This window comes from Cavia porcellus, unplaced genomic scaffold (assembly GCF_034190915.1).
Source record: "Cavia porcellus strain 051 isolate PalLab524CR breed Dunkin Hartley unplaced genomic scaffold, mCavPor4.1 scaffold_7, whole genome shotgun sequence".
Lineage (NCBI taxonomy): Eukaryota > Metazoa > Chordata > Mammalia > Rodentia > Caviidae > Cavia > Cavia porcellus.
Genome location: NW_026947490.1, coordinates 13,832,461 through 13,854,307, shown reverse-complemented (window position 1 = coordinate 13,854,307; position 21,847 = coordinate 13,832,461). Strand labels below are relative to the sequence as shown.

Below are 21,847 nucleotides of genomic sequence, written 5' to 3'. Positions count from 1 at the left end.
AGCCTCGAGAATGCTGAGAAAGACAGGGATTTGACATGTATCCCGGCTGTGAAGCAGTCCTCTTTCAGCCTCTCTTGAGTTGCTGGAACTACCCACTCCTACCACATCCCCAGCTCAAGGTCCAGGTTTGCTTGGTTACCCTCTTTCCTCTTGGGCTGTTCTTCCTTCATCTTTCCTAGACTCTCCTCAGTACAGCTTCTGAATGTGAGTTTCTTAAGGCTCATTTCAAGGTGCCTTCTCCTCAGGGCATGTCCTTAGCAAACTTAGGACACCCTATTATGGGAGATGCCTCGATATACATAACCAGCTACTTCCTGTGAGCTCTGGCCCTCTGAATTTGGCTGCTGCCCACCTTAGCTCTTCTTAGCGGTCTCAGTTTCAGTTTTTCTCCATATATCTGATTCTCTCCAGTTCTCTCTGCTAGTAAGTGGTGCCACCCTATACTGGGACATTGATTGACGAACGCTTTATCCTTTAGTCTTTGCATCAAGTCTGTATCAGTCCCATCCTTAAGAGAGTCCTGCAGGTCCCATTTCCAAAATACTTCCCAGATCTCTTCCTCTTTTTTTGTCTGCTGTCACTGTCCAAGTTCAGGGGATTGTTACTTCTCTAGATTCTTTTCTGTGCTTCCTGTTGTGCTATCCTTTGTTTTAAAATTGGATGATGTTGGGGCTGGGGATTTAGCTCAGTGGCATAAGCACCTGCCTTGTGAGCAGGTGGTCGTGAGTTCGATCCCCGGTACCGATAAAAAAAAATTGGGTGATGTTGCTTCTCATTTCTTCAGAGTAAAGTGTGGACCCTTCCCCATGACCTGCATTATCCTGCCATGTCTGGCTCTTGTTTTACTTGCCAGCCTTATCTGAGGCCCCTCTTCCCCCTGGCTCACATGGGCTGTAGTTCTGTGTATTTGTCTTCTTGTTCTCCTAGGCTCTGTGGCCTAGGTGTGTTGGGACCTGTTTGCTAGTCCTGACACATCCATACATACTCAGTTCCTTTGACCACCTGCTTCTTTAACTCTTAGTCAAAATGCCTTTTTCTCAGTTTTTCAGGTGCTCCCTGTTACAGTATTTTACTTCCCTCAATGTGTTTTTCTGTTTCTGTTTTTGTTTTTGTCATTCTGAGACAAAGTCTCACTGTGCAGTTCAGGGTGATCTCAAACTTACTTTGTAGCCCAGGGTGGCCTTGAACTCACAGCGATCCTTCTGCCTCAGCCTCCCAAGTGCTAGAACTATAGACATGCACCACCATGCATAGCCTTTTCTCTCTTTCTTTTTTTCTTTCTTTCTTTCTTTCTTTCTTTCTTTCTTGATACTGGGAATCAAACTCAGGACCTTGTGCTTGCAAGCAGGTGGTGTGCCACTTGAGCTGTATCTTTTACCCTCTCCATTTTTAATTCAACGTTTTATTTACCTTTTCTGCTCAAGAGGCTATCAGCTCCAGGACTACTGGGATCTGGTTTTATCCTCTAGGTATCTTGCAGGAAGTAACATAATATTTTGCAGTTTTAAGTGGCACGTACCTATAACTACAGCAAGAGGCTGAGAGGAGAATCTTTTTTTTTTGTTTTGTTTTAAAGAATAGGAAAAATTTGGGGCCAGGGATATAGCTCAGCAGCATAAGTACCTGCCTGTTAAGTACGTGTCATGAGTTTGATCCCCAGTATCCAAAAAAAAAAAAAAAAAGAATTTTTGGGGAGAAAGAAAGCTTCCAAGAGAGAGAGAAGAGGGCCTGGAAAGTGGGTTGCCCACTAACCCCTGTTCTCCAAGGTGTTTATTGAGCAAAGCTACAAAAGGGGGCAGGTTTAAGATAGGACAGAACTATATAGTCAACCAATAAGATTGTAAGTACAGTTACTTAGGTAATATTGATCCAGTTAGAAATCACAAGGTAGGTATATGGTGGTATAAGAATATGGTAAACTAATAAGGATCAAATTGGAAAGTCACATAGCAAGCACACAAGGGTTAGATAAGGACTTTCCTGGAAGGAGTGGGTTAAGGAGGTTTGGTCCTACTTAGAATATCAATCAGTGCTTATTTATAATTAAAAAATTGATACCTACTTAGATTATCAATCACTGCTATTCATCCCTAGGGGAAGTATAAAGTAGTTGTTCTTGAAGCGTGGCCTTCAGTGAATATGCCTCCAACATCAGTTACCTAATGCATTGACCTCTCAAGGGCCCATCCTTGTCTGGCTGCCTACAATATTTCTACCTGTAGTAACTTAGCTACCTGTAATATTCCCCATTTGAAGTAATACACCTAACTGCTGTGAGATGTCAAAGGGTGAAGACCAGTCTGGCTATTTCCAGCTGAAGAGGGTCAGAGTTTAATTGGTAGTCAGAGATACTCCACAGAGGGAGTATCTGGCCTTGAAAAACAAAAATTAGCTGTTCAGAAAATGTAACTTATTTCACAAATATAATTACAACAAAAAGAAAAAGTGAGTTAGTTTATCTGGATCTCTTCACCCATCTAGTAAATCAAATATTTTTCTGTATTATCTTCTAGTCCTGACCCACATGCATAACGTGTATACTATGACACAGATTAGTTTCTGCTTGTTTTTCTGTCTTGCTTCAACAAGTTTTAATAACTGTACAACAATCTTGTGCATATTTCAAAAGTTCTGTTTCTTCATTCCTAAGCCAATGTTTGTTTTTATTGTTCAGTTTTGTGGCTTTTGCCTTGGCACGTGGGAAACACTCAACCTTTATGTGTTCTTCCTTTTTTTATTCTGCAAACCCCAGATGTTAGTATCCTAGGTAATCTGCCTTTTCAAAGCAGGGGAATTAGAAATTCATGAATGCTATATATGTATTAAAAAAAGAGGTATGCCAGCCTTATTTTTCTTTCCAAGATTTGTCATATAAGGTAATGATAGATCAGGTTTGTTTTCGCATTAAAATGGTTAACTTAGGCTTTCAGAATTTTAGACTGTACACTTTCAGTATGGAGAATCCAGAACCTCAGGTGTATATACAATGCTTAGATATCTTTATGCTTTGTTTGAGTTGTTGTTTTAATGTTGCTAGTAACTGTAACATCTCAAGTATTTACCAGTCATTATTAATGTTGTAGGCAACATCTAGACTAAGAGAAAGAGGCTGTGATGGCTGCCTAGCAGGAATTGAAGTTCAGCAGCTCTTCTGTTCTCAAAGTGCAGCAATTCCTGAGCACCAGCTAAAAGAACTGAATATAAAAATTGACAGTGCTTTGCAAGTAAGCTTTTCAAAATCCTCATATTGATATTCACATGATATGAATGAGGGGAGGAATTAAAGTTGGGATGCTGAACCAATTAGAGAGAATAATAAAGTAGCAATTGGAGCATTTTGATAACCATAGATATTTGAAATTCCTATTTTCATCGGATTTTATCATTCAAATCTGCTATATATTCTTGGTTCTTGAAAATAATTTACTTGCAGGCATATAAGATAGCTCTGGAAAGTTTGGGCCACTGTGAATATGCAATGAAGGCTGGCTTCCACCTGAATCCAAAGGCGATTGAAGCAAGTTTGCAGGTATACTTTTCTGTCTGGTAGCTATGGGGAGCTTTGGGAGATGTTTGCATCATGTAGCATGAACCAGATGTTTTAACAGTTGAGCAATGGTTCACCTGTCTCCCATCCAATTGTTTTCCAGGGCTGCTGCAGCGAGGTAGAAGCCCAGCAGACAGGGCGGAGGCAGACACCCCCGCAGCCCATGCAGTGTGAACTTCCCACCGTCCCCGTGCAGATAGGATTGCACTTCCTGAAGGGTGTCTCTTTTAACGAGTCTGCCGCCGACAATCTGAAACTTAAAACGGTAGCTTTCCATGGAGTTCTAACAACCAAGAATAAACTTGAAAATAGAGTTCTTTTTTTTTTTAATCTTTTTATCGGTACTGGGGATCAAACTCAAGATCACCTGCTTGCAAGGCAGGTGCTTATGCCACTGAGCTAAATCCCCAGCCCCAAAAATAGAATTGTTAAGGGGAATTTAAGGGTTTATGAAGAATGTAGGTTAAAAAAACAAAATCGAGCTGGATGCAGTGGTATATCCTTACAATACCAGCTACTTGGGAGGCTAGGTCAGGAAAGTTGTAAGTTCAAATTCAGCTGGGCAATTTGGGAAGACCCTGTCTCAAAAAAAAAAAAGAAAAGACAGGACTCGTGTAGCTCCTTGGTAGAACACCTTGAGTTTAATCCCCAGTACCCCATCAGGAGACACACACACACACACACACACACACACACACACACTCTCTCTCTCTCTCTCTCTCTCTCTCTCTCTCTCTCTCCTCAGGAATGTCTGAAAGCAGACCCTTTGGTAACTGTTTTCCCTTTATGTGATGCTAAAGTTTGAATTCAGAGCTTCAGATATGTTAGGCCACTGAACTGAGAGTTCAGCCCAATGTTTTAAATGAGACATATCCCAAAAAAATTTTGTACATAATTTTTTCAGATGTTTAACCTAAGAAGTTTAAAGGTACCCTGTAAGGGGCTGGGGATTTAGCTCACTGTTACAAGTGCCTGGCAAGCGTGAGGTCCTGAGTTTTCCTAGTACCCAAAATAAATCAGTTAATTAATTAAAGAAAATACTTAAGATCCTTCTGTACCTCAGTGCTAGAGCATTTGCCAAGCATGTGTGAGGCCCTGGCTCCAATCTCTAGTATTTAAAAACAAAGAAAACCAAGCAAACAAAAAGAAACAGAAGAAGAAAAGAAAAAGCCTATAACAGCAATTTGGGAGGCTGATGGAGAAGGATCACAAGTTTGAACCTAGTTTGAGCAGTTTATCAGCTTTGTGAGACCATGTATCACAATAAAAGAAGTTTAAAGCAAATCCCCACAATTCAATCCTCAGTGCCACAAAACAAAAACAAAAGAAATCATATGTGTGTATTTTTTATACGTGTGTTTCTAAATCTGTAGGATTTATACTATAGGAATGGGAAAATCTCTTGATAATTTCAGGATTCGAGTGTACTTAATATGCTTTTATCCTGAGGATGACTGTGTTAATGCATTCTGACAAGGTTTAGAATCTTGCATGGCTTTATCTTGAGGTGTGAACTCTCTTGTCAATCTGTAGCACACGATGTTACAACTGATTAAGGAAGCAGGCTGCTATAATGGAATCACATCCAGGGATGATTTTCCTGTGACAGAAGTGCTGAACCAAGTATGCCCATCCACATGGCGGGGTGCCTGCAAGACTGCTGTGCAGCTTCTGTTTGGCCAGGCTGGATTGGTAAGTGAGCATGCATGTATGTGTAATGGATGAGAGACTAGAGACATTTCAAGCACCTGAAGGTGTGGTGCAGGTTCATGCATGAAAATATGAAATGTCTCAAAATTTGTTAGTGTTGAAGTAATAGATTAAGAAAGAGCAGCATTGGGGCTGGGGATTTAGCTCAGCGGCATAAGCGCCTGCCTTGCAAGCAGGCAGTCATGAGTTCGATCCCCGGTACCGGTAAAAACGAGAAAAGACCAAAAAAAAAAAAAGAAAAGAAAGAGCAGCATTAAAAGTTTTTTTTTCAACTGGGTGTGGTGGTACATGCCTATAATCACAGCACTGGAGAGGCAGAGGCAGGAGGATCATTGCAATTTCAAGACCAACCTGGGCTTTAAAGTGAGCTTGAGACCAGCCTAAACTGCATAGTAAGACTGTTATACTAAGATGCTGAAAAATTAAAATAGTTGATTAAAAGAAAATTAGCAAAAATAGTTAATGGATAGTTATTAGCATTATTGTCATTCTGTACTGAACTTGTTACCCTAGTAACCAAGCACCAACCACATAGTTATAGATTAACTGACCGCATCTTTATGCGTCTTTATACGTCGCCCCCCCCCCAAGTAACCTGTGTGCTATGTCAACCTTTGTTCCCCTTGTAAGAGACAAATGGTGCTGTGTCAACCACTGTTCCCTTTATGAGACACAAATGTTCCTGGAATTGGCAGACCAAGGGCTATGAATTGGCTAACCACCCACTGTGAAATGCCTCTTACCTCAAGCAAAGAGGAACAAAGGGCCACCTTGTTTCTGTTTCTCATCACTATGTACTTAATGATCAATGAGCTAATCATAAATAAACTATAAAAATCAGTCAAAATTCCAGCTCAGTTGCACAGCTTTGCAAATTCCATCTGCACTGTGTTGTTGGGCCAGCTAAAATAAAAGCGCATCTTTTAAGAAAGACATCTTGCCCCGTTTTTCATCACGGGGCCTTTTTTTTGGGTGGGTTACAACAGAGACCCTGTCTCAAAAAGGCAAAAAAAAAGTCTTTTGGGGGGGCAGTGGGGGGCACAGTGAAAACATGCCTATAATCTCTGCACTTTGGGAGACTGATGAGAGGAACACAAGTTTGAATCTACTTGGAACAATTTAGCAAGACCTGTCTCAAAAAAGTTTTTAAAAAAGACTTATTGTACCTCAGTGTGATGGCTCTGGGTTTATTCCCTACCATGAAAGAAATAAAGGGTTCTAGGGAGGCAGGAAGATGAGGAAAAGAAAGAGAAAGGAAGGAAAGAGAGAGATTTTCTTTTAAAGGTTGATAATATGTAGTTTCAGGAAACCTAGTTGAAAAATGCTGTAGGGATTCCTCATTTAGGGCAAACATTACAGTAGCGCCCATTTGACAGAGCTCCTTCACCTGACCTGACTATTCTGCAGCTACCACAGGTGTTTTTCTGCTGTTCAGATATGCCAAACTTGTGCTCTCTCAGGCCTTTGCACTTAAGCCACCTTAAGCCTAGAGACTCATCTGTGATCTTAATGGTTGCTCCTGACAGTTCCAGGTGTCAGCTCCAGGATCTTTTCCCCTCCCTAAACATACTGGTATAGGTTGTACCCCATCCAGTCACTTCATTTCCCAGCTCTCTGCTTATCTCCTATTGGGAATAAAATGATACCAGTTCAAAAGTAGTGATTTAGTCTTCGCATATATTAAAGAAAAAAAATTTTTACCAATCTTGGGTGGCATTAGAAGATAAATGTCTGAAATAACCATTTAGCTTTTTGTTTGGCATCATTAATCCATAAAATCTTAGGCACTGAGCCAGCACACCTATAATCCCATTTGAGGCAAGGAAGATTGTAAATTCCAGCCCAGCCTTGGCAATTTAGTGAGGCCCTGTCTCAGAATTTAAAACAAAAAAGGCTGGGGATGTCTAGGTTCTGTGTTTATCTCCTAGTAGTACCAAAAAAAAAAAAAAAAAGAAAAGAAAAAGAAAAAGAATTCTTTGTAGTCTGATTTCTCCTTCATTCATGAAATGAACTATTGGGATCAGACCTGATGGCACACCCCTGTAATCCCAGCATTTAGGGGGAGCAAGAAGATCACTACAAGTTCAAGACCAGCCTGGGGTATAAATTAAATTCAAGGCCAGCCTGAACTACATAGTGAAATTCTGTCTCAAAACCCACCCCTGCCACCCCTACTCCCACCCGCATCCCGCACGCCCCACCCCACCAAAAGAAAAAAAAGATTATCGAGAGGGAAGATGCTTGTCTTTTTGTCTTGTGTTGTAAGAAGATAAGGGGGCAGGTGGCCCAGCTTAGGGCAGTGCTGCCTTGTTAGAGAGCCAGATGAGAGCTTGTCCACGGAGATAAGCTGCTGTTTCCTCTCAAATCTGTTCCATATCATAAGAACCCCCCAAAAAATAGTAAACTGGAGATGCCTTCTGAACTGTAAAAAAACCCTCTGCCTTTAGACCACTTCCCAAAGACCACTCAGCTGAAACTGGGAGAGCCATGGCCCTGTATTCTGAAAGGAGTACAAACAGGAGGCAAGACACACAGGCTCTTTTGAAAAGCATTGTAAGTTAAAAAAAAAATTCTGTCTTATTCAGAGACCAGAAACAATTTCTTAGTTCCCTGCCCACTGATTGCAGGGCACCTTTGTGTCTGACTCACAGAGAACCTTTAGATTATGGCTCTAGGGCTGGGAGGAGAAAGGAAACACCTGTCAGATCCAACAAAGGCTATTCCTTGGACAGGAAATCTTTTCCGAAGGGACCATCTGTGGGAATTCTGTTTATAGCAGTTAAATCAGCTGTATTAGGCCAATTTGGAATCATAAGCACCTTTGTGCAGCTTTATCCCTTCTGAAATATAGATACTGTTTTTGTTTTTTCTGACAGGGTCTAGCTCTATAATTCAACCTTGAACTCATTCTGTAGCCCAGGCTGGCAAACTCAAAACAGTTCTCTGGCTTCAGCCCCCCAACTGTATACTACCTCATATGGTTGAGGGTAGAATAATCTTTTTTTTTTTAATTGGTACTGGGGATTGAACTCATGACCACCTGCTTGCAAGGCAGATGCTTATGCCGCTGAGCTAAATCAGCAGCCCAATAGAATAATCTTTTAAAAACTTTCTCCAACTTCTGCTTTATATCTAGTTATTAAAAATGAATTTTTCTGAAACTTTAACTTTTTTTTTTTTTTTTTGGTACTGGAGATCAAACTCACAACCTCACTCTTTCCAGCCAGATACTTAGCCGCTGAGCTAAATCTCCGGCTCCTGAAAGTTTTAACTTTCAATGACATTTTTACTTCTTTCAAATACAGAGAAATAAAAATACTAAGATACAGGAAAGAGTAATTCCTGATTAACATTCATAGTGTGGAAGAATGTTAGAGGTGCTTGGAAAATTCAGAAAACCACACATCCGGAAACTGCTTTCAGTTTAGTAAAGTGTTTCTATATTGGTTACCTGCTATTGTCTATATGGGGCCCTAACTGGGCCATAATGTGCTGTCAGGGAAATAATTCTTGCCGGTCACTCAGCACTGACAGGCGTGTGTATTAGATAATGTTTGTGTTCCACTTTCCTTCCTGAAAACTAGTGGCTATTTTTATTTCTCTCTTAGGTGGTGGTTGACACAGCACAGATTGAAAATAAAGAAGCCTATGCCCCCCAAATCAGTTTAGAAGGCACCAGAATCGTGGTTCAAGTCCCATCCACATGGTAACTTGACTCCTAAATTACCAGAAGCTGATTGATGTTTGTGTACCTTTGAAATGGTTGCTTTATTTTGAACAGAATCTATGCTAATTGAAGCAGCAGATATTGATTGTTACATGTACAGGTTTATGGGCATTAGTGGTATGTTAGTGGTATAGATTGTGATTATTGGTCTAGGACAGTGATGGCAAACCTTTTTGAGCTGTCAGTGATGGCAAACAGCCCATTGCAGCATGTATGACATAGGTTCGCCTCCACTGGTCTAGGAAGGAGGCCAAGATGCTTGCAAGATAGCCTCACTGCCATAACGTAATTAAAATGTCAGTACTCTTGAATCATAATGGGGCAACAGTATCTTTTTTTTTATTAGAGTCAGCTTCTAAACTTTATACAGTACATCATTTCTCTACCATTACTTCTGTAAAGAACATTTTTTCCAGTTCAACCATTACTTCTGTAAAGAACATAGAATTTCATCTGCTTTGTCAGTCTCAGCCACAGTCTGATGCTTTTGAGTTGGTGTCATCACATACCCAATGTCACTGCACATCTTTTATTTCTTTCCAAAGGATTATTCTTAATTTGTTACTATTTTTTAAAAAGCTCCTATGCCAGGTATAGAGGAACATACTTGTAATTCCAGCCTCTTGGGAGACAGAAGCAGGCTGTTGGCAAATTCAGGCTAGCCAAGACAATTTAGCAAGACCTTGTCGCTAAATAAAATAAGGCTGGCCGTGATGAAGGCACACATCTATAATCCCAGCATTCTGCGACATTGAGGATGGAACATTGCAAATTGAGGATGGAACATTGCAATTTAACAAGACCCTGCTTCAAAATTTCAGAACGAAGGGTTGAAGTGAGGGGTGTAGCTCAATGCAAAGGGTGTAGGTTTATCCCCAGTGCTACAAAAAAATTAAATTTTTCAAAAAATTTAAAAGGCTTGGGGATATTGTTCAGTGCAAAAGTCCTGAATTTAATCCCTGACACCAAATAAAGAAAAGCCAGGAATGTTTGCAAATATTTCTGACAAACTTGAGAGGCTGGAAGAAGAGGATTATGAGTTCAAGGCTAGCCTGGACTCCATAGCAAGACTGTCTCAAAAAAACTAAAACAAAGCTGGGCGTGGTGGCTCACGCCTGCAATCCCAGCACTTGGGAGGCTGAAGTGGGAGGATCGTTGGAGTTCAAGACCAGCTTGGGCTACAAAGTGAGCTCAAGGCCAGCCTGAACTGCACAGCGAGACCCTGTCTCAAAAAGACAAAAAAAAAAAAAAAAAACAAAGAATTGGGCAGTATTTTTTATAAAGGGCTGGGCAATGTAGCTCAGTGGTAGAGTGTTTCTGGAGTCAGTCCCCAGTACTTAAATGGGGGAAAAAAAAAGCTCCTTAGAAGTCAGAAAAAAACAGGCAAAGGATGTGACCAGATAGAAGGAACGCATAATAATTACCATCCACAGTGACCTAGCTACTCAGGAAGCTAGGGACAGAGAATTGAGAGTTAACATAGTGAGATCTTGTCTCAAAAAATAAACATCTGGAAAAAAAACAATCTGGGCATAGTGACAAATACCTACTCCCAAAGGTAGATTGAGGCACAAGGATACATTTGAGTCTAGCCTAGGGAAATTTAGCAATTAGTAAGATTCTGTCTCAGATTAAAAAGGGATAGGGAATACAGCTCAGTGTGGAGGCCCTAAGTACTGTGGGGAAAAAAAGCAAAGAAAACCCAAACAAAATTCATGTGGTCAACAAATATGTGAAGAAAATATGTAACCATTCCAAATGACCAAAGGAAGACATCAAGAAACCACATGATGCCATTTTGCCAAAAATGTTAACTATTTTAGAATAACAGTGCTAAATAATGTTATAGTACTGGTTTGGTCTACCTTACAAGCTCAAAGAATGAAAGGTTGAATAGAGAATAAATCACACTGCCTTTTTGGAAAGTAGTTTATTATATCAGAAACCTAAAATAAAGGATATGACCTCAGCGGTTATACAACTCTACTTCTAAGGATTTGTTCTTCCAATATTCATACAGATTTGTCTGTGCAGTTTGCCATTAGAGTTTTACTAATAGCACATGGCAAATGTCTTCCAATGTATGTCTAATTTTTGTATTAAAATTATAATCGGGATGCATACTTAGAGAAGATGTTTAAATTGTTTGAATAGGAAGAAATAATAAGGAACAAAGACACTTATTAGTCCTTGTGTGGACTGAAGTGGTGGTTGGGTAATGCATACATGTTTACTTATTTGTTTTCAGTACAGTAGTAGCAGTTGAACACAGGACCTTTGCATCGAGCTACATACACAGTCCTTTGTTATTTTGTATTTTGAGACTGGGTCTCACTAAGTTTCTGAGTTGCACAGATGTACTCAAATTGTGATCTTCCTTCAGAGTGCTAGGATTATAGTTGTACACTACCATTGTTGGCTTACAAGTTTTATTTAAATTTTTCTTTTAAGGTACAAGGACTGAACCTAAGACCTCACATAAGCTACTTTCCCAGCCCTGAACCATTTGTTCTTTTTTCCCCCTATTTACTCTTGAAACAATAGTAGATTCAGACAGAAGAGTTTAGAGCCCATTACTATATTAAGAGTTACCAATTCATTTTATGTCCCAAAACATCCATTTTAAAAAACAAAAAACTATGTTCCTTTGGCTGGCCTTGAACTTACAATACAACTTCCTCAAATTGCAATCCTTATCCCTCAGCTTCCCAAATTCTGAGATCATGCCTGAGCACACCACACCTACCTCAGAATTTTGATTTGATTGTTATTTGAAATTACTTGTAATTCATACGCATATCTTTTTGTTTTTGTTTTTGGTCTTTTTCGAGACAGAGTTTTGCCATGCAGTTCAGGATGGCTTGAACTCACTTTGTAGCCCATCTGGCCTTGAACTCATAGCAATCCTCCTATCTCACCATCCCAAGTGCTGGGATTACAGGCATGTAATCCATGTCCAGCCAACCATACTCATTTCTGTCAAACAATAAATTTAAAAGATTATTTTTCTGTAAGATTGTGAGTTCCTGAATTTCTCATTAATTTTCCAATTCAAATTCTTATTAAAAAAATTAAGCTTTGTTAGGATTCTCATTTTGATGAAAACAGAATGAACTTTTATATAGTTGGGTGAATATAAATAGCTAGCACTTCAGGTGTCTTCCAAAACTCTCCCTGTGCAGTTTTTTCCTTTTTCCAAGAAAAAAAAAAAAAAACTAGTGATTCCTTGCAATGGCTCCCTCTGCTGTGTATCTTTGGTAATGATGCAAAAATGTTTTATTTTACTGGTACATTTTAGATGTACGTAATAACATTCATCATAGGGTATTTGTAGCCGTATATGATATATCTTGTTTCTTGTTTTTTGTTTGTTTGTTTGTTTGTTTTGCCATTCTCCACTGCTCCCTTTAATACTTCTTCCTTATTTACAAAAACTTGTCTCTATTTTTTCCTTCCTTCTTTTTTTTCTTGTCCCTTTTTTCTTTCCCTCTTTTTTCCTTTATACCTCTTCTCACTTGAACATTTTATTCCCATTTCCCAATATCTATTATACATTTTGGTCTTTATTCACACTTTCAGTTTCTCACACTGGAGAAACAATAATGATACAAAATCTTAAGGGTGATTTTGGGTTTGGTTTGGTTTGGGTTGATTTGGTTTTCACTGAATAGTACTGTGAGTATCTCTTACCTGAATTGCTTTGGACCAGAAGTATCTCAAATTTCAAATACAGTATTTTGGATTTGGGGTATGTAATGATACATCTTGGGGATGGAATGCAAGTCTAAAACACAAATCTCCTTTATGTGTCATATATACCTTACAAAGTGTAAAGGTAATTTCATATAGTATTTTTTTCCAGATTTTTTTTTTTTTTTTTTTTTTTTTTTTTTTGGTATTGAGGATTGAACTCATGACCTTGTGCTTGCCAGGCAGGCATTTGTGCCTGCTAAGCTAAATTCCCAGCTTTATACACTTTTTTAATTGCACCTAAGTCTTGACTGTGATCTGCCACATAAGATCGGGTATCAAATTTTCACCTTGTGTTGTCAGATAGACCCTCAAAAGGTTTTGGATTTTTGAGCATTTTGGATTTTTGGATTAGAGATTCTCAACCTGTACAAAATAAGTGCTTGTTGAAAAGAAAACAAACAGAAGTGATTGCTTAACTTAACCATCTTTGGAAAAATAATATTGTTGGCAAAGCAAGTCAAGAATGTATTATACAGGGCTGGGGATTTAGCTCAGCGGCATAAGCACCTGCCTTGCAAGCAAGTGGTCGCGAGTTCGATGCCCAATACCAATAAAAAGTTAAAAAAAAAAAAAAAAAGAATGTATTATACACAGACTGGGAATGTAGCACAGCGACAGAGTGCTTGCCTAGCATGCATGAGGCCCTGGGTTTAACCCCAGCACCACCACCAAAAACAAAACAAAAAAAAAACCCAGGAAGCAGAATTTATTATATACTCTGCTTTTAGTGTCTAGTTGCCCAATAATACTGTATTTTTTCTAAAACAAATACCTACCTCACTATTTGAAGCTTTTTTTTAAAGCTATCGACCCACTGTTTCTTTTAACAAACATTTACTAAATATCTACTTTGTGCCTGTGTTGCTCTAGAGACAGGCAAGACAGACAGGATCTGTGCCTCTGATAGAGCTGACTTGGTAACAGGGAAGGGGAGGAGATAGCCAGTAACTGAAGAGATGAGTGCAAGCGCTGACAGGTGAATGAGGGGCGTATGAGGAGAGTGACATTATATGATTGAGAATAGTAAGGTAGAGGAGGAGGGGAGACTATTTTAGGTGATGAGGTCAGACAGAAACAGTATGATATTTAATTTAAGGATGTGGTATTTGATTTGCGAGCTGGCCGTGCAGAGCAGATGAAGGCAGAAGGAACACCAAATGCAGAGGCCTGGGAAATAAACTGGCATGGATAGAGATCATGATGAGGATGAAGGAGTTGGGTTTTTATTTAAGTACAGGTAGAGAATTTTAAGCAAATCTGTTTGTTTGTTTATTTGTTTGTACCAGGAATCAAACTCAGGACCTTGCCAGGCAGGGTTTGTGCTGTTGAGCTATATCCTTGGCCCCAAGCAAATTTTTATGACTTGTCAGTAGAATGGGTTTGGTCTTTTTGTTTTTATTTTTCCAGGACTAGGGATTGAGCATAGGGCTTTCACTCTAAGCTACATCCCTAGCCCGTCTTTATTTTTTGTTTTGAGACAAGATTTAGCCTAGTCTATCAAGTTTCCCTGGATGAACTCAAATTTGCTAGTGTAATACCTCAGCCTCCCAAAATTTGGGATTACAAGGGTTCACTACCATGCCCAGCTTGGATTATCTGTTAAGGGCATTTTATTGATCAGTTTGCAAGACTAATGAATATAAAAATGGCAGTTCATCAGTTTTTGAGAAAGAAAAATCATTACCACTTGAAACTGCATTACTCTTATCTGCATGACCAGCACATAATCTCCTACTGGACAAAAATCACAGGAAAAACTATAGTCGGCTTGGGAACACGGAGCAAGTATGTCCAGGTTGAGGGAACTGAGTGCATTTGGACATTGGCCTGGTTCAGTGGCCAAGATTCTCTCCCAGGAATTAGTCTGACTGCACACTGACTGGGCACTAGCTGTGCTTTCTCTGTTGTACACCTTTTACTATACTACTGAGGCTGGCCAGCTCTCATCCTCACATAGATTTCTTCCTCCTCCTCTCCTCCTTCCCCTTCCCCTCCCCCTCCTCCTTATCCCCTCCTCTTCTACCCCTTCCTCCTTTTTTCCCCCCTGAGGTCTCACTATGTAGTTCAGGCTCACCTGGATTCACTATGTATGTAGCTCAGGGTGCCTTTGAACTTGCAGCAATCCTCCTGTATCTGTGTCAACCACCCAAGGGCAAGATTACACGCAGATGCCACCATGCCCAGCTCATAGATTTCTTCTTGAGCCAAGTCCTGTTGGCAAGTACTGCTGCCTCCTCACTGTAGCTTCCCTAGCACACGTTTCCATAGTAACCCTCAGCATAGCCCATGAGCTGACAAGCAACACCTTCCTTGTAGACCATGTTTCTCAGACAGTTCTTCCTCTCAGAAGAGGTTACTTGGTAGAGGTGCCCTGAAAGGACAGTGTAGACCTGAGTAATGACAAGCAGCAGATCATACCAAGATCTCAAGGAACAGCAGTCCAGTCAAAAGGTCCTTAGATAGGAACAAAATCACTCAGAACAGGAGAAGACCTTAGCAATAGGATTTTATGGCTGTGGTAAGGGGCTTAAATTTCATTCTATCATGATTAGATGCCATTGGGGTGTTTTAAGCAAGGATGATGTGATCCAATTTTTGTTACAGGATGCTTTCTCTGGCTGCTGTATGAAAAGTTTGGAGGGACAATAATAGAAAGAAAGAGATCAAACAAAAATTAAAAAAGAAAGAGAGAGACCAAGTAGGAGTTACTTTCTGTGATAGATTCCTGGAGTAGACTGAGAGGAAGTGAGGAGCTCTACGGATTTAGCTCAGTAGCATAAGCAATTGCCTGAAAAATGAAGGTCATGAGTTCAATCCCCAGTACCAAAAAAAAAAAAAAAAGAGAGAGAGAGATTGAGAGAGAGAAAGGAAGTGAGAAGTACCTAGATTCAGAATACATTTTGGAAGATGAGTTCCAAGGATTTGCTGACAGATTACTTGTGGATATGAGGGAACTAAAAATGATTCATAAGTTATGGAGTAGACACGTGTCACTTATGTATTAGAAGATTTGCAGGAGTCATAGTGGTTTTGGGGAGGGAAGGAACTCAAGAGTTGTACTGATGAGGTGACCTTGGAGATGCCCATCCTATGTACAGGAAAGACGTCAGGCATGCAGCAGGGTCTGTGAGCTTGTAGTTTAGGAAGAAAGCCTAGGGATGATCAATAAAGATTCTCTAGGGCCAGGGATTTAGCTCAGCGGCATAAGTGTCTGCCTGGCAAGTGTGAGGTCAAAAGTTCAATCCCTGGTTTAAAAAAAAAATAAAACAGATTCTCTAGGGAGAGAGCACAAAGCCCTGGAGCATTTTGCATACAGAGATACCAAAGGAGAAGAGAAGTAGGAGGAGTCATCAGGGCAAAGCAAAGATCAGCTGCTGGTGAGGTAGGAGAAAAATGGACCAGGTATGCGGCCACTGGCTTAAAGAAAATAGCGTTTATGGGGCTGGGGATTTAGCTCAGCGGCATAAGCCCCTGCCTTGTAAGCAGGCAGTCGTGAGTTCGATCCCTGGTACCGATAAAAAGGAAAAAGACAAAAAGAAAAGAAAATAGCGTTTTTTAGGTGGAAAAAACATGCAAATGTTGTGAGAGATTACAGTAGAGACGGGTAATGACCCTTGATTTTGTCAAGACCTAAGTTAGATTTTAAGAAGCTGCCAAAAAAAGACAGAAATAAAAATAAAAAGTAAAAGAAGAAACTTCTTTATTGGGAGCTGAGGTAGGAGGACTGCTGCGAGTTCAAGGCCATCCTGGGTTACAAAGTGAGTTCGATCAGCCTGCACTGCGCAGTGAAACGTTGTCTCAAAAAGACAAAAACAAAGGTACTTTGAGGCAGACATTGTGGTGCATGTGGTTAGTCCCAGCACTTGGAAGACTAAGAGAGGAGCATATCCTGTCCAGAAGTTTGGAATCAGTGTGAGCCATATAACAAGACATTGTCTGAGGAGCAGGGAGCAAGATGAAAAGGAAAAACTAAAAAGCTGTTTCAGCGGAGTTAGATAAGAAAAATCCAATCAAAATGGAGCCAAAGGAGAAAAGTAGGAAAAAGAGACTGTTTACTAACATGAGGAGTGAAGAAGTGAGAGTAATGAATAGAATGTAGGGCTGAAATGATGGTTGAGGAACTGATTGCATTGCCAAAAGGAGTGTCACTCAAAGAGACACAGGCTGATTCTGTGACCTTTGGGAAGGCAGGACACCCAGCATCCAGCACTCAGGAAGAAGCCAACCTGTTGCAGTACAGGGTGAGCCTGCGTTAAGAGAGGAGGAAACAGGATGTGTAGACACAAAGGCTGGTTAATTGGTGAAATTACTGGAGAGTGAAAATGAAGTAGCTCTCATCTGCTTGCATATATTTTCTCAGTTATTGAGAGTTGAGATAGAAAAGAATGGGAGAGGTAGCCAGGCATGGTGGTGCGTTCCTGTAATCCCAGTAGTCAGGAGGCTGAGGCCAGAAGGATTGTTGCAAGTTTGAGAACAACCTGGATTACAAAATGAGTTGAAGGCCAGCCTGAACTACATAGTGAGACTGTGTCTCAAAAAGGCAAAATAAGTAGCTAACTAAATAAATAGAAAGTAAGAATGGGAAAGGTGATAAGCATATCATTGCATTGGAGAGAAAGGAGTGTGGGGTACTTTTTTTTTTATTACTATGGGTTGAACTTGTCACCTTGGCACACTGATCTCCATGCCCAGCCCATTTTATTTTTTTCTTTTCAAGATGGGGCTAAGTTGCCCAGTCAGAGCTTGAACTTAGGATCCTCCTGCCCCAGCTTCCCAGAGTTCTTGGATTTCAGGCATTCACAGCCATGTCTGGCAGGGATAGTCATTTTAAGAGGGATAAAATTAATTTATGGGGGGGGGCCATATTTGTTGTTTGTCTGAAATTCACAGTGAGTGCAGGTGGCAGACTGTCAGGGTGTTTTTCCTTCACTGACTCTCACTTTCTTAAGTACAGGCATGAAATGCTTTAAAGAAAGAGGGACAGAGCTTTGCAAAAAAGTAGATTTTGTGCCAGACCACAGAATCTGAGTAGGGCACTGAGGAAAGTCAGGGCTGTGCTTGGTGTTGCACAGTAAGAGGACACTAGGACCCCTGAAGGCAGCCCTTCATTGCGTTTTTCTCTTCCTCCTAAAGAGACTCAACATAGATAGGCGTTGGTGGAGGCCTACAAAGTCCCATATGCACACACTTCTGACACCAAGTATGTGAGTTTCCTACACCAAGCAGTTGTCTACTTTGCTAGTAATAGGTATACGTGTTCATTCTGACACTCATGACCCTGAGTTGGCACTGAGTCCACAGGTAAAGGGCTCAGCCCCACAAGACTGCTTCCTACTTCAGACCCCAGACTCTAGCCTTGGACTGTCACATGTCCTGACCAACTAGCTATCAATTGGGGGTTCCCAAACCCCTTCTTCAGGTTTGATAATTTGCTATAATGACTCACAGAACTCAAGGACACATTTAGATGTTTACTGGCTTCTCTTAAATTACAGAGGATCTGTAATTGCAGAGATCTCTTCTGTTACAGAGGATCAGCCAGACAAAGGGGTACACTGGCAATACATATGGGAAGAAGGAAACAGCCACCCCTGTCCTCCCCAAAGATTTCCCCCTCTGAGTACCAGGATGTGTTCACTCAGTTTGAAGCTCTCCAAACCCCATCATGTAAGAATTTTTATGGTGGCAAGGCATGCTGGTTTACGCCTGTAAACCCAGCACTCGAGAGGTTGAGGCAGGAGGATTCTTGAGAGTTCGAGACCAGCCTAGGCTGCAAAGTGAGCTCAAGATCAGCCTTATTGTATTAGAGATAGCAGGAGGCATTATGGTAACCATTGTTGATCACCTTGTATTATGTTTTTATATTATCTATTATGTCCACCCTTTTGACTTGACCGATTCTGTTCTGTTATGTCTCATTTGGTTTTACTCTCTTCCAAAAAAGCAATAATAACAGTGGGAGCAATGAAACCCAAAATGTGTAATAGTCATTGTACAAAAGAGAGGAAAAGAAAGTGCTCTAAACTATATAGCTGCATGTATATTTAAGTGTATAAGATAGAAAATGATATCACAGAGTTTTATTGGATCATTGAACAGAACTGTTTGCAGTATCATTGTTGGAATGTCCACTCTACAAGCTTTAATTTTGTGACTTGAACAATTATTTCTAAGATGGCAATATGTAATCCATTAACTAATGATTTCCTACTGTTCATTTTTTTCTTCTGTAAATCTGTATAACTTGTACCCTTTCACTGTTTTTTTTTTTCTTTTCTCCTTAAAGAAATAAAAAAAAAAATCAAAAAAAAAAAAAAAAAAAAAAAAAAAAAAGATCAGCCTTAAATGCACAGAGAAACCCTGTCTCAAAAAGACCAAAAAAAAAAAGAATGTTTTATGGCAGCTTCATTGTGTAGGAATGATTATTAACTTGGTCTGGAGCTCTGCCCACTCTCCTCCAGGAGCTGAAAGTATTAAGTATTTCGTGATGGCCTGGTCTTTCTGGGACCAGCTCCTATCCTGAAGATGTTCAGGAGCCCATCAAAAGTAATCTCGCTAGCACAGAAGAACCGGAAATTCCAAGGGATTTGGGCACTCTGAGTCAGGGGCTAAGGTCAAAGACCAAATACTAGAACAACAGCTGCTCTTAGCACCATTATCACCCAGGAAGTTGCAGGGTTTCTGCAGTTCTGGGTCAGGACCTAGAGAAGTTTTGGGGTCTTAGAATATCATGTCAGCTGCAAGTAATCATACTTTTAACTTCTTCCTTTCCTGTCTTTCTTTTATTTTGTTCTCTTCTGTAATTGCTCTGGCTAACGTTACCCGAAGTATATTGAATATGAGTGCTGGCAGTGAACATCTTTGTCCTGTTCCTGATGTTAGCGTGAAAGCTTTCAGTTATTATGCATGTAGTATGATATCGGCTGTTGTTTTGTTATCATAGATGGCTTTTATCGGGTTAAAATAAAGACCATTTTTCAAAAGCCAAGTTTAGTGGCACACACCCATAATCCCAGCACTGTGGAAGCTGAGGCAGGAGGATCATTGTAAGTTTAAGACCAGCCTGGGCTACAAAGTAAGCTCAAGGTTAGCCTGAACTGCGTAGTGAGACCTTGTCTCAAAAGGACAAAAAAAGAGACCATATATTCCTATTTTCTGTATGGTTTTTATCACGAATCGGTCTTGGACATTGGCAAATGTTTTTTATGCATCTATTGAGATAGTCGTTTGGTTTTTGTACTTGGCTCTGTTACTGTGGTGTACTGCATTTACTGATTTGTATATGATGGTTATCATTGTCTTCCTGGGATGAACCATACTTGTCATGGTGTATAATCTTCTTATGATTTGTTGCATTCATTTTGCTAGTACCGTATTAGGGACTTTTGCATCTATGTTAATTAGAGAGATTGGCCTGTAGTTCTCTTTTTTGGTTGAGTTATTCTCTGATTTTGGTATTAAGGTAATGCTTGCTTCCAGTAATGAATTTGGAAGTACTGCTTCTCTTTCAATTTCATTATAAAGAGTTTGAGAAGTAGCAGCATTAGTTCTTTTTTAAATTTCATGTACAATTAAGCAGTGAATCCATCAGGGCCTGGGTTTTTCTTTGTTGGGAGTGTTTTAATTACATTCTCAAATTTCATCTGATATTGGTTTATTTCAAATTTTTATAGTTTCTTGATTCAGCTTTTGAAGTTCATGTGTATCTAGGAATCTGTCCATTTCTTCTGTGTTGATAAGTAGCAGCATTAGGTCTTTTTTATTAGCAGTGTTAGGTCTATCTTATTAGAATACAGGTTCTTGGCCAAGGATTTAGCTCAGTGGTGTAAGTGTCTGCTTGGCAAGTGCAAGGTCATGAGTTCAATCCCCAGTATCAAAAGAAAAGAAAAGAAAAAGAAAACAGATTCTTCTGACCCTGAATCAAGGCCGGCAGCTTCCTAATGATGTTGGTTTCAAGCAGGAGCCTAAAGAGATGTCTTTCTATGGTCTGTTTGCCATTTCAGAACTTGGGCAGTGAAATGGTCAATTCATTAGAAAGAAACAGCTTCAAGCAACCACTACCACCACCACCCCTGCAGCGCCCCACCCCCCACCCCAGCGGCTGTGAATGTGGCAGGCTCTGACGGCCCAGGACAGTAGCATTTGCTGGGACCTGCGCCATACTGGGACCTGGAACACTGGGAAACCAAGCAACCCCTCCCCCTCTGCCTGTTTTGTTTTGTTGAACTTAAGTATACATGAAAGTATGGACAGCTATTTTGAAGAAAATGAGAGACTCTATGACTGCCATTGGTGACTTCCCTAATATCTGGTTTTGAAGACCTAAATCGCCTTCCTCATTCTATTTGGATCAGTTTTATACTATGTTGTTTTGTATGAAATCTCTGTATGTGAAGACGTGGACAACTATTTGGAAGAAAACAAGAGACAATATGATAGATAGTGAAGATATCAGGTCGTCTAGCTTTGAAATTTATATCTCTTACATTGCTTTCTTATGTCCTATTTTGTTCTATTTTGTTGTGTTTAATTTTACCCCCTTTAAAAGAAAAAAAAAAAAGAACAGATTCTTGACACAGGTATTGATCTTCTAGATTTCTGCAGGATGTGCTGTGATTATTCCCTTTTCATTACTAATTGCATGACTTTTAATCTTTCCTTTTTTTTTTTTTTTTTTTTAATCCGTACCGGGGATTGAACTCACTACTGCCTGCTTGCAAGGCAGGTGCTTATGCCACTGAGCTAAATCCCCAGCCCCAGAATCCTTCCTTTTTTTGATAAAATTGGCTAAGGATTTGTCAATTTTATTTAATCTTTCAAAGAACCAAGTCTTCCATTTATTGATTCTTTGTATTGTTTTCTTAGTCTTTAGTGCATTAATTTCTGCTCTAGTCTTTATAATTTCCTCCCTCATACAAGCTTTGGGCTTGACTTGCTCCTCTTTTTCTAAAAGCTTGAGATTCAACTTTAGGATATCTGAGTTTGCTCTATTTTCCTGATATGGGAATTCACCCCTATAAATTTCCCTTGTAGGACTGCTTTCATTGTGTCCCATAGTTCCAGTATGTTGTATTGGCATTATCATTTAATTGTAGAAACTGTCTTAATTT

At 40.0% G+C, this 21,847-nt stretch overlaps 1 protein-coding gene and 1 non-coding gene across 4 annotated transcripts in view; both read left to right on the top strand.

The window, feature by feature from the left end:
• Garre1 (granule associated Rac and RHOG effector 1) overlaps nucleotides 1-21,847 on the top strand; it is a 100,620-nt gene that overhangs the window by 63,214 nt on the left and 15,559 nt on the right. For all 3 annotated transcript variants that reach the window (XM_003467198.5, XM_013149788.3, XM_063252565.1), the window contains exons 4-8: nucleotides 3,084-3,224; nucleotides 3,434-3,529; nucleotides 3,651-3,812; nucleotides 5,081-5,239; nucleotides 8,866-8,963. In XM_003467198.5, the coding sequence (XP_003467246.2) occupies nucleotides 3,084-3,224; nucleotides 3,434-3,529; nucleotides 3,651-3,812; nucleotides 5,081-5,239; nucleotides 8,866-8,963 (656 nt within the window). The remainder of the gene's footprint in view (nucleotides 1-3,083; nucleotides 3,225-3,433; nucleotides 3,530-3,650; nucleotides 3,813-5,080; nucleotides 5,240-8,865; nucleotides 8,964-21,847) is intronic.
• Nucleotides 20,647-20,783, top strand: LOC111756017 (small nucleolar RNA SNORA2/SNORA34 family). The gene has a single exon (XR_002790520.1). It is a non-coding gene; the product is annotated as a small nucleolar RNA SNORA2/SNORA34 family (small nucleolar RNA).